The 13,018-nt window shown below is 38.4% G+C and overlaps 1 protein-coding gene across 7 annotated transcripts in view; it reads left to right on the forward strand.

Moving 5' to 3' along the window:
* Nucleotides 1-13,018, forward strand: part of PTPRK (protein tyrosine phosphatase receptor type K) — a 598,377-nt gene that overhangs the window by 352,632 nt on the left and 232,727 nt on the right. For all 7 annotated transcript variants that reach the window (XM_028494462.2, XM_028494461.2, XM_028494460.2 and 4 more), the window contains exon 7: nucleotides 3,484-3,777. In XM_028494462.2, the coding sequence (XP_028350263.1) occupies nucleotides 3,484-3,777 (294 nt within the window). The remainder of the gene's footprint in view (nucleotides 1-3,483; nucleotides 3,778-13,018) is intronic.

Below are 13,018 nucleotides of genomic sequence, written 5' to 3' on the forward strand. Positions count from 1 at the left end.
GTTCCTTTAGCATTTGTTGTAAAGCTGGTTTGGTGGTGCTGAATTCTCTTAGCTTTTGCTTGTCTGTAACGGTTTCAATTTCTCCGTCAAATCTGAATGATATCCTTGCTGGGTAGAGTAATCTTGGTTGTAGGTTATTCCCTTTCATCACTTTATATATATCCTGCCACTCCCTTCTGGCTTGCAGAGTTTCTTCTGAAAGATCAGCTGTTAACCTTATGGGGATTCCCTTGTGTGTTATTTGTTGTTTTTCCCTTGCTGCTTTTAATATTTTTTCTTTGTATGTAATTTTTGATAGTTTGATTACTATGTGTCTTGGCATGTTTCTCCTTGGATTTATCCTGTATGCGACTCTCTGTGCTTCCTGGACTTGATTAACTGTTTCCTTTCCCATATTAGCAACGTTTTCAACTATAATCCCTTCAAATATTTTCTCAGTCCCTTTCTTTTTCTCTTCTTCTGGGACCCCTATAATTTGAATGTTGATGTGTTTAATCTTGTCCCAAGGTCTCTGAGACTGTCCTCAATTCTCTTCATTCTTTTTTTCTTTATTCTGCTCTGCAGTAGTGTTTTCCACTATTTTACCTTCCAGATCACTTATCCATTCTTCTGCCTCAGTTATTGTGCTATTGATCCCTTCTAGAGAATTTTTAATTTCATTTATTGTGTTGTTCATCACTGTTTGTTTGCTCGTGGAGGTCGCCTGAGAGCATCTCTTCTCCACTCAGACAGGACAGGGTTAAAGTAGCAGCTGATTCCGCGGCTCTGGCTCACTCAGGCCGGGGGGAGGGAGGGGTACGTAGTGCAAGGCGAGCCTGTGGCGGCAGAGGCCGGCGTGACGTTGCACCAGCCTGAGGCGTGCCGTGAGTTCTTCCATGCCTGGTGGTGTGTTTTGGGGTGACTGCGGCCTTATTATGATTTTAGGCAGCTTCTCTGCTAATGGGTGGGGTTGTTTTCCTGTCTTGCTAGTTGTTTGGCATCCGTGAGTTCTCCCGGGGAAGTTTTCCCTGGATCACGGGACCCTCGCAGTGCCGGGCTGCACAGGCTTCCGGGAGGGGAGGTGTGGATGGTGACCTGTGCTTGCTCACAGGCTCCTTGGTGGCGCCAGCAGCAGCCTTAGCGTCTCATGCCCATCTCTGGGGTCCGCGCTGGTAGCCGCAAAAAAACAAAAACAAAAACGGACAGACAGAACCCTAGGAGAAATGGTAAAAGCAAAGCTACACAGACAGAATCATTCACCGAAGCATACACACGCACACTCACAAAAAGAGAAAAAGGGAAAAAATATATATATATCGTTGCTCCCAAAGTCCACCTCCTCCATTTGGGATGATTCGTTGTCTTGCCCATCTCTGAAGCTCCTTTAAGCAGCGCTCTTAATCCCCTCTCCTCGTGCACAAGGAAACAAAGAGGGAAGAAAAAGTCTCTTGCCTCTTCGGCAGCTCCAGACTTTTTCCCAGACTCCCTCCCGGCTAGCCGTGGTGCACTAACCCCTTCAGGGTGTGTTCATGCAGCCAACCCCAGTCCTCTCCCTGGGATCCGACCTCCAAAGCCTGAGCCTCAGCTCCCAGCCACTGCCTGCCCCGGCAGGTAAGCAGACAAGCCTCTCGGGCTGGTGAGTAGTGGTCGGCACCGATCCTCTGTGCGGGAATCTCTGCGCTTTGCCCTCCGCACCCCTGTGGCTGCGCTCTCCTCCGTGGGTCCAAAGCTTCCCCCCTCCGCCACCCGCAGTCTCCACCCGCGAAGGGGCTTCTAGTGTGTGGAAACCTTTCCTCCTTCACAGCTCCCTCCCACTGGTGCAGGTCCCGTCCCTATTCTTTTGTCTCTGTTTTTTCTTTTTTCTTTTGCCCTACCTGGATACGTGGGGAGAGTCTTGCCTTTTGGGAAGTCTGAGGTCTTCTGCCAGCGTTCAGTAGGTGTTCTGTAGGAGCTGTTGCACATGTAGATGTATTTCAGATGTATTTGTGCAGAGGAAGGTGATCTCCACGTCTTACTCTTCCGCCATCTTGAAGCTCCTCCCATTTAATAGTTTTTCTTCATATAATTTGCTTTAACTCGTTTTAAAAATACTTTCACAAGGGCTTCCCTGGTGGCGCAGTGGTTGAGAGTCCACCTGCCGATGCCGGGGACACGGGTTCGTGCCCCGTTCCGGGAAGATCCCACATGCGGCGGAGCGGGGGGGCCCGTGAGCCATGGCTGCTGAGCCTGCGCATCCAGAGCCTGTACTCTGCAACGGGAGAGGCCACAACAGTGAGAGGCCCGTGTAACGCAAAAACAACAACAAAAACAAAAAACCTTCAGAAGAATTTAGGCTCAGTTATCACTTTTTATAGATTAACACTTTCCTGTAAAGTCTTTTGGCCTCGCCAATAAGTGTTCTTCCAGAGATTCAAAGAAGATCCCACTTGATAGCAATGTACTAATTAGAGACCATATGGACAGAGCTAGAGCTATGGGGTCCATAAAATTCAGTATCAAATTTCACCTCATTGTTGTTAAGGGAAAAAATGCTCTAATTCATTATTCATCATTTCCATAAGTTCAAACATTGGTATAATGTTTCCCAAAGTTTCTTTCAAGCAAATTATCTAAGCTATTCAAAATTAAATTACAGTGTACCTTTGACATTTGAGTTTTATACTTGATGCATTGCCTTATCACATGCTAGTCCCAAAGGCCGGTGATATGCAATGATTTGTGATTTTCCTCCCTGTAAATTTCAGTTTCCTACGGTGAGAGGTGGATGTATGGAAACAAGTCAGCACCGGGCATCAGCCCCTGAGTTCAGCTTTGCTATGCCTTCTTTTCATTTCATCTGCAGGAAGTCTGCAGAAGTAAAAAGAAAAAAAAAAACAGCAAAAACAAAAACAATACTTGGCCATATTTCATTAACGAAATGAGTTATAGCAGTATTCATTATTTTTGAGATTTGTAAAGGTCTTAGTACGCCAAGAATGTCAAAGATCAACTGTACTGTGTTTAGTAGCTAATCAGAGCTATCCATCTCTAAATATTTTCTCTTTATTTCCCTTGGTTACCGTGTCTTTACAAATTTATCTCCCGGAGAGGTATGTTTTTAGTAAAAGAAAACTTGTGGTAAAAGGGTCATATTCCATCTGTGAAAGTATTTGCTATTTAAAAGTAGTTTGCAGGGTTTCCCTGGTGGCGCAGTGGTTGCGCGTCCGCCTGCCGATGCAGGGCTGGGCCCGTGAGCCATGGCCGCTGAGCCTGCGCGTCCGGAGCCTGTGCCCCGCAACGGGAGAGGCCACAACAGAGGGAGGCCCGCATACCACAAAAAAAAAAAAAAAAAACAAAACAAAAAAAAGTAGTTTGCAGACCACTCATTCCCAAATTTAAGTATTTATTATGAACTCTTAAATAAATTATTCCTTAAGCCTTTTGACTTCAAGAGATATTACTATATCTATGTACTATAGTCTTTTGGATTTTTAAGTAATGAGATTGCACATTTGTCTCTCCTAGAACCACCAAGACCCATTGCTCCTCCCCAGCTGCTTGGCGTTGGGCCTACATATTTGCTCATTCAGCTAAATGCCAACTCCATCATTGGTGATGGTCCCATCATTCTGAAAGAAGTGGAGTACAGAATGACATCAGGATCCTGGACAGAAACCCATGCAGTCAATGCTCCAACTTATAAATTATGGCATTTGGATCCAGATACTGAATATGAGATCCGTGTTCTACTTACAAGACCTGGTGAAGGTGGGACGGGGCTTCCAGGACCTCCGCTAATCACCAGAACCAAATGTGCAGGTAAGACTGAAGAGCCGGCCACTCTGCCAGTGAAGGAATCTAGCATAAGACATATAATATTCATACAATATTAAAAGTACTAATTATTTGGTACATCGTTAGTCACACTATTCTAAGAGTTCCAGTTGTAGCCTTAAGTATGTCATAAATTTGACTGATTTAAGGGCAGTGTGAATGTTTCTCTTTTATTTTTGAGTAGTATTATGAATCCACATTCTTTTCTTGCATGGTAATTTTGCTTGGCTTGCTTGTATTTAGTCCAAAATCTCCGATTGTTGCAGGTGAATGTATTATATAGAGAGAAATCCTTTGCAGTTCAAGCAAATGTTGAATACCTTTCTACTATGTGGAAATTGTCTTCCTCGATAATTTTGTTATGGTCAGTGCAGAGGCCATATCTGATAATACACATAAGAAAAGTTACTCTGAGCCAATCCTCAGTAAGATAATCCTCCTATTCAGAAAATCCTGTTGTTGAGGATTAATGCAGCAGCTTGGCACCCAGCTGTAAAATACAGAGGCTTTCCTTATGTTTTTAAGCCTTGTATTGCACTCCTAATGCCTGAAACAGAGTGGCGAAAATAATAGCACTTGGAGAAAACACAAAGAAAGAATAAAAAGTGAAATAAAAAGTAATATAAAAGCATACATCCTAGTTACTTATTGTACGATTGTTATAATGAGAGAAAATGTTAGCTATTTATTAAAAGCCACTGAAAAGTTTGTCTAAGTTATTAGAGTATACTTTTAGTGCACTGTTTATTGTTGAAAATAGTTTAATTTTTTAGTTCAGTTGAAAGAGACATTTTTTATCCATCAAGCATTATGTTGAAACACCTGCAAAGTTAGTACCTGGGTCTATGTGTCTTGAACATTTATAGATTTAGGTTCTGAAAATTGAAAACGAAGACCATGGGGATCTATGAAAATGTAAATGCCTGTAAAATGTCTTTTGTTTCTGTAACATCTGTTTAGCAGTTACAGTATTCTGAGGCTACCCACCAAGAGTACTGATCTAAGATCAAAGCAAAATCCATGCAATTACCTAATGTACTGTCATCGCTAAATATTTTTTATTCTGGCTCAATTTTTATATGTTAATATTTATATATAAATTGTAAGTATTAATATATTTTATACATTAATATTGAAAAATGCTCACCAATAGGAAGCTTAACTGCTCCATCATTAGTCTCAGATGTAGACAATAGAGAGTCTAGTAATTTGCTGATTGGTGTCATACATTTATCCTGTGGTTGAAAAATAGTTTAACCTCAAAAACACTGGGTAAGTCTCCATGGCTCAGCCTAAATCACACAATTTGCGTTTCAAATTTGTTGTACAGCTATGTCTTTTCATTCTAGGTAATGTGACAAATTATTCTTATTGTAGTAGATGAACTTCCTGAGGGGAAAAACAATTTAACTCTACAACCTCTACTAGTCAGAGAAATAATTTTAAAAGGAGACAATATGGAAACTGAGAAGTAGCTCACTCTTACAAAATTAATATCCAATGCTAACATAAAAAGATGAATAATGATGTCCATTTTACTGAAGATATTGCTTACACATATTTTCTGAAAAAATTACCTTTTTCTGCCTACATTTAATCCTTATAATGTATATGCAAATTAAAATAATAAGTGTTAATTTACTATTCCAGAGATCTTCCTTGTGACTTTTTGTGCCCTAACTTCTTTCTTTTAAATATCTCATCTGCCTTCTTATTTTTTTATTTCATCAAAATAGATCCTTAAAAATTCACAGTACCACACAATGTGTTGTTAATATAATGTAATTTTTTAACTTAGGAATTATTTGAAAGCGGCCATTGGTGTGAAGGTTAATGGAGATGGCAAATAAATGAAACTGTGGGTTTTTAAAAAATATATCATTATTGGAGTATAATTGCTTTACAATGTTGTGTTAGTTTCTGTTGTACAACAAAGTGAATCAGCTATAAGGATACATATATCCCCATATCTCCTCCCTCTTGAGCCTCCTTCCCATCCTCCCTATCCCACCCCTCTAGGTGGTCACAAAGCATCCAGCTGATCTCCCTGTGCTGTGGAACAGTTTCCCACTAGCCATCCATTTTACATTTGGTAGTATATATATGTCATTGCTACTCTCTCAGTTCATCCCAGTTTCCCCTTCCCCCCTGTGTCCTCAAGTCCATTCTCTACTCTGCATCTTTATTCCTGCCCTGCCACTAGGTTTATCAGTACTGTTTTTCAGATTCCATATATGTACATTAGCATATGGCATTTCTTTTTCTATTTCTGACTTACTTCACTCTGTATGAATAACTCAATTTTGTTCCTTTTTATGGCTGAATAATGTTCCATTGTATATATGTGCCACATCTTCTTTATCCACAGCAAGATCTTTTTTGACCCACCTCCTAGAGTAATGGAAATAAAATACAAAATAAACAAATGGGACCTAATGAAACTTAAAAGCTTTTGCACAGCAATGGAAACCATAAACTAGATGAAAAGACAACCCTCAGAATGGGAGAAAATATTTGCAAACGAAGCAACTGACAAAAGATTAATCTCCAAAATATACAAGTAGCTCATGCAGCTCAATGTCAAAAAAACAAACAACCCAATCCAAAAATGGGCAGAAGACCTAAATAGACATTGAGAAAAGGGGACCCTCTTGCACTGCTGGTGGGAATGTAAATTGATACAGCCACTATGGAGAACAGTATGGAGGTTCCTTAAGAAACTAAAAATAGAGCTACCATACGACGCAGCAATCCCACTACTGGGCATATACCCTGAGAAAACCAGAATTCAGAAAGAGTCATGTACCAAAATGTTCATTGCAGCTCTGTTTACAATAGCCAGGACATGGAAGCAACCTAAATGTCCATCGACAGATGAATGGCTAATGAAATTGTGTTTTAAGTCTAGTTATGCTGTATTAAGTGGATGAAAACAACATGTTGATGAGCATTGATTTATCCCTATTGAATACTTATGTTCAGAATGCATATTGAGCTGCAGTAAGTAAAAATAGGACTGTAAAGTGCTTTGAGATATTTTACTTTGAGAATAACCTTATCTGTATGGGAGGGGATAGAGTAAGAATAACCTACACTCATAGCTGCTTTCAAATTTATAAATGTCTTGACATTTTGAAATAATATTGGTCTTTTTTTCTGATATGTTATTTGAGAAACATTTAAATTGTGGGCTCTGTGGCATAAAATGGTATCAAGCTCACTCATCTGTAGTTTTACTTCCAACTGTAAAAAGTTTTTTTTTAAACTATCTTTCACATGTGGTGAGTCTTTGTCACATATCTTTATTAATTTATTTATGTCCTCATAAGGTGTGTTTGATGCAGGTTTTATGGTAAAAAAAAAAGCACTTATAGACTAGATTTCCAGGTATATTGTAGATTGGAGAGAAACTGGTTACTGTTTTATAGGAATGTCTACTAATCTTGCTCTATTATTAGAAAAAGAGGGACAGCTTATGCAATTATATATTCTATTAATTTTTAAATAATCCTGAAAAGCAGAAGTTGGATATAATTGATAAACATTGCATGTCTAAATACAGAGTCAGTAAAGTTTAAATTTATGATGTCCATCCACTTCTCTTCAAGGTTCCTTTCCCCAAGTTTAAGATCCCTCAGACCCTACCAACACCAGCATCATCACTAGACTCAGCCTGGTGTTTTATAACAAAATAGAACACAACTTAAACTATGATATTATCTGATATTTAGTACAAAAATTCTTCATAGTCTGGGGAAATGATCCCTTTAAGACACCAAACATAACTTTTGAAGAAGTTGCCATCTAATTCTATTAAATTGTGCAAACTCTGAATACTGGTTCTATAAACCATTCCATTTTAACAAATATTAGGAGAATGTCATGTTTTTTGTGTGTTTTTTTTTGTGGTACGTGGGCCTCTCACTGTTGTGGCCTCTCCCGTTGCGGAGCACAGGCTCCGGATGCGCAGGCTCAGCGGCCATGGCTCACGGGCCTAGCTGCTCCGCGGCATGTGGGATCTTCCCGGACCGGGGCACGAACCCGTGTCCCCTGCATCGGCAGGCGGACTCTCAACCACTGTGCCACCAGGGAAGCCCGAGAATGTCATGTTGTAGGGTAGTGTTTTACCATTAATATCATCTGGTTGAGTAAATATTTATTGTTTTGAAATACCTATTTTAATGCATTCTACATGTTAGACCACCAAGAAGCCTTTGAAGATAAGTATAAAATTTTTTTAGCTATATGTATGTGTCTGATATCAATTTCACATGAATTTCTTATAAGTAACAAAGGGATGATGATTACTTTCAGTCTCTCAGAAAGTCTTATTTTGGTGTATCACAGAGGAACAATTTTTGAGTACTAGGGACCTATCAAAGAGTAAATTAGTTACTATTTAGTATCTTAAAAACTCCATTTTAGGGCTTCCCTGGTGGCGCAGTGGTTGCGCGTCCGCCTGCCGATGCAGGGGAACCGGGTTCGCGCCCCGGTCTGGGAGGATCCCACATGCCGCGGAGCGGCTGGGCCCATGAGCCATGGCCGCTGGGCCTGCGCGTCCGGAGCCTGTGCTCTGCAACGGGAGAGGCCACAACAGAGGGAGGCCTGCATACCACAAAAAACAAACAAACAGAAAAAAACTCCATTTTAATGTAGTTAAGCCTTTGAAATTTTACTTCTGGCAATAGTAAACTTTTTCTTTCTTGGCAGAGATCTGTCAATAAATAATTTTACAGCAAGTTAATGAAATGGTTTTATTTATGTATTAATGAGTATATTTTGTATTTTAAATGCAAGTGTAGATTTTCATAATTCAGTATTGATTGGTACTGCTTTATAATTATTTGGGTATTATTATCCCAATTTTGTACCTGGTGAATCTAAGATTCAGGAAAAAAAAATAAAAAACAATGATTTGTCTAACCTCAGCCAACTGGACAACTGGGGCTCACACCCATTTTCTGGAACTTGAAAAGCCTGAATTTTTTCCCCCCTTTCTCCTACTATAGGTGATCTCTCTCCCACCGCCCCCCGCTTTCAGAAGAGTGTAGCCTGAGTAAATGAAAGTATGACGTCTGGGAGGGATGTACATTTAAAAAAATTGAATCTTCATGGCTGAATTATTCCTTGAGAAAACATAGCTTAATGTTTTTAACTTCAGTTTTATTGAAAGCACAATTGATTAGTGTGCTTAACACTCAAGTGTACACTCTTAAATATTTTAAACAGTTAAAGAAGTGTAAAAAATGTTTTACACTGTCCTTTTCTGAAAATGTCCTACCTAGTTGCCAAAGCTGTGTCTTTGTTTTCTTTCTGAAGTACATTAAAATCATTTGGTAAGTGCAATTACCTGCTTCAGGGTTACTCAAGTCAGGAGAGGTGGTAATTACAGCCTCTGGTGGCTGTAGCCACCTACACTTGCCTCATGCTTCTCTATGTGCCTGAGGGGTATGATTACTTCCTTGTTAGCTTACAGCTTGACCCATGTTATTGTTCACATAATGCTTTTTTAGGCATTTAATACATTTTTAAAAAGGTATAAATGTGACATTTTCTTAAATGGGAAGTAATTCAAAAACTCCATTGAACAGTCAAAGAAAGCATACTTGTTTTTTCAGTATGTCTGTTTCCTTTGGGTATACCATCTGGTACAGAAGCTAAGAAAATACAGTTTTCTCTTTCTCTTATTAAATGGAAATAAAATATGCCATCATCAGAAATTGTCTGCATTGCTTTCTTTGGCAATTGCATGTTAAAATTGCTCTTTTAAATTGCCTTCTGCTTCTGGGTAACCCATTGTGGCACTGCTTTATGATTAACTGACATTTTAACAGCATCTCCTTCGTAGGGAAAGTCAAGAGTTCAGGGTGTCCAGAACGTAGTATATTTACACAGTTGGGAAAGCTACTCTCTACTCTTATATTGAAGTTCAGTGCTTTTGGCAATTCTCATTGTAAAATGTAGATCTATGAAGGAGTGAAAAAGAGAGTGTATTATTTTAAACATAAACATTTACTAAAACTGCATTTTTTTTCGCTCCTAAGTCCAAAATGGAAGGAAACAAAAAAACAATACTCAAGCATACACCAGAAACCACAGAGTAAGGAATTAAATTTTGGCCTTTTGGCTATAGTATCATCAGCAAAGTGGAACCATATATTGATTTTTATTGTGGTCTAAGATAGTTATCAATCACAAAGACTATTCATCATTGAAACTCAGCCTTGCAGTTAAACAAAAAACAAAATAAACAGCTCTGTAAGAGTTGGTATGGTTTAACAGTGTAAGGTTGCCATATGGTTTGATTTCAGTTGAAGGCTTATATCAGTGCTTGTTTTAAAATTTTTTTGAAATTTATTAATATGATTTTTACATGGCTTCTTTATTGTTTTTGAGCAAAAATTTTAAAAGGCAATGCTATGATTATTGAAGTAAAAAAAACTAAATATAAAAAGCCATAAGAAAAGTAATCGAAAACAACAGTTCTTCAATTTTCTTAAAAATCTAAAAGAGTAAAACTCTCTTACAGATTTTTTTTCTTTTTTAGTGAGTAATAACCCGATTTTGTTTTTCAGATTCTGAAGGGAATATTTCAGTTTGAAAGACATTTATCTATTCAGAGAAACTTTTATTGGCTTTGTTGTTTGTTAACAGCACTGGGTTAAGTACTAGGTCTTCAAAGTTATACAAGCAGTGCCTTCCTAGTAGTCACAAGGGACAGCCCTATAAACAAAGAGTAAAATGCAAAGCGAAAGCACTGAAGCTCTTCCTGTTTTTCAAGAAAGTGTTTCCGAGAAGCTGTCACCAGGAAAGGATGGCTTTTAAACTGGATCTTAAAAATTGACTATGAGTTTTTAAGGCAGAAAGAACAGAAAACAGAATAAAAAACAGAGGGAACCATATGCTTATTCCAGTTGTTAACATTGCTGATGTTTTTTTGGATTATGAAAATAGATGGAGTATTGGCTGACTCTGGGCTGTAGTAGAACAGAAGCTGCAGGTGGGATGTGGCCAGGGCTAATGTTGCCCAGGCTGCTATCCTGTTGTTTTTAAGAAGCAGATTGACATTACTGGATTTGCTTTTAAAAAGGTCATCTCTCTGTGGAAGAGGAGTTTGAGCTAAGGAAAGGCTGGGAACAAAAAGACCATGAAAACATGCTTATAATCAAAATATGCTGTCTATTATCTTCACTATAGCATGTCTCTCTTACTGTAGATCAGAAATAGGAAATCTATAAGTTCCTGGAAATATTGTCATTTCTAATAATCAAGAAAGTTCCTTTCATTAAAGGCATTTTAAAGATATTTTATAGGTGATCTAACTTACTTTATTGTTTGATTTACTTTTCTTTTTCAAATATGTGGGTCAATGTGTCCCACATATTTGAAAAGTGTCCTTAATGCGCATGCAAAATCCATGATATAATACATTATTGTCGAAGAGAAAATTATGAAGGATTGGAGAGAAATTCAAGAGCTACTGTGTAGTTGATGGGATATTTATTCATTTCATAAATTTTATTGAGGTTGGAGTTGCATACATTGCCATGCTGAGGACCGTAGAAGATACAATATTAGTAGGACAGGCTTCCTACTCTTCAGGAACTGACAGTCTAGTGTTAGAAACCATAATACCAATAAAAGCATAGTAAGTTATATAATAAAAATACAAAGCACGTTGGAACTCCAGAGATGAGAGGGTTAATTTCTGACCCCAAAACCATTTTTCTCAAGCAATATGTTTGAAAACAATATCAACCATTCTTTCCTGAACACAGCTGGATTAACACTTCCGTTAGCCTTATCCCTAATTCCTTAACTATGAAATAATGTATAAAACAATGTGCAGCCTGTAGTCACCATAAGGATGATTTGTCTTCTCTTTTTCCTTTCTTCTAACACAGAGGGAAACTATATGCACAGATGGAGTCATTAAATTGAAAATATAATTCACATCCTCATTTTTTTTTATTTTTAAAAAATATTTATTATTTATTTATTTTATTTATTTATTTTTTGGCTGCATCGGTTCTTAGTTGCAGCATGCAGGATCTTTGTTGAGGCATGTGAGATCTTTTTCGTTCGGAGCGCGGTCCGCTGGGGTTTCTTTCTAGTTGCAGTGCGCCGGCTTCTCTCTAGTTGTGCTATGCGGGTTTTCTCTTCTCTGGTTGTGGCGCACAGGCTCCAGGAGGCGTGGGCTCTGTAGTTGTGGCGCACGGGCTTTGTTGCTCCGCGGCATGTGGGATCCCAGTTCCCCCACCAGGGATCGAACCCGCGTCCCCTGCATTGTAAGGCGGATTCTTTACCACTGGTCCACCAGGGAAGTCCCTCACATCCTAATTTAAATTATCAAAGTAATTTGTGTGGTTGCTTTTGAATTCTCTGGGGCCCATGGATTATAGCAATGTTATTCTAAATTTCAATGGAGACAGAGATTAATTTATAATATAAGCAACTTCTGTTAACTCTGCTAGTGGTCTGTAATGCTAGGAACCCCAGTATAAGAGTCATGAAAGGTGAACAAATATGAAATCCTCTTTCGCACTGCCCCTTTTGTTTTTTGCCTCAGGCATGGGATGTACTGTTAACCATACGTACAGTTTATGGCACTTTTCCTAATAGCTGTATAACTAATTAATTAGAGTTGGGCTGCTTTCAGCTTAAAATTGTCTTCTTTTGACTTATTTCGTTGCTAGAAAGCATTTGGTAACCAGTAAAAACGACACTTTTAATTTATCCACAGTACTTTACTACATGCTGAGTCTGTTAACAGTATCATTAAGTACTCTTTTTATTGGCTTCATTTGTTTTTATTGAATTTTGCACATGCAATAAAGCTGACAGGTGAAAATGATTTGGATAACAGCATCAGTTCCAGTAAATATCCTGGATACCCCTCTGGTCCTAGGTTTTTATTTGATATTAGGAAGTAGAAATAGCAGTAAAATAATATCTTAATAATGTTTTAAGTGTTAATAACATAAGAATGTCTGAAGAAGAAAACGACATGGGTAGAATTAAGAAGCTATGGGTCAATCACCTCCTAGAGAAATGGAAATAAAAACAAAAATAAACAAATGGGACCTAATGAAACTTAAAAGCTTTTGCACAGCAAAGGACACCATAAACAAGATCAAAAGACAACCCTCAGAATGGGAGAAAATATTTGCAAATGAAGCAACTGACAAAGGATTAATCTCCAAAATTTACAAGCAGCTCATGCGGC

The sequence above is a fragment of the Physeter macrocephalus genome, chromosome 10, assembly GCF_002837175.3.
Source record: "Physeter macrocephalus isolate SW-GA chromosome 10, ASM283717v5, whole genome shotgun sequence".
Taxonomy (NCBI): domain Eukaryota; kingdom Metazoa; phylum Chordata; class Mammalia; order Artiodactyla; family Physeteridae; genus Physeter; species Physeter macrocephalus.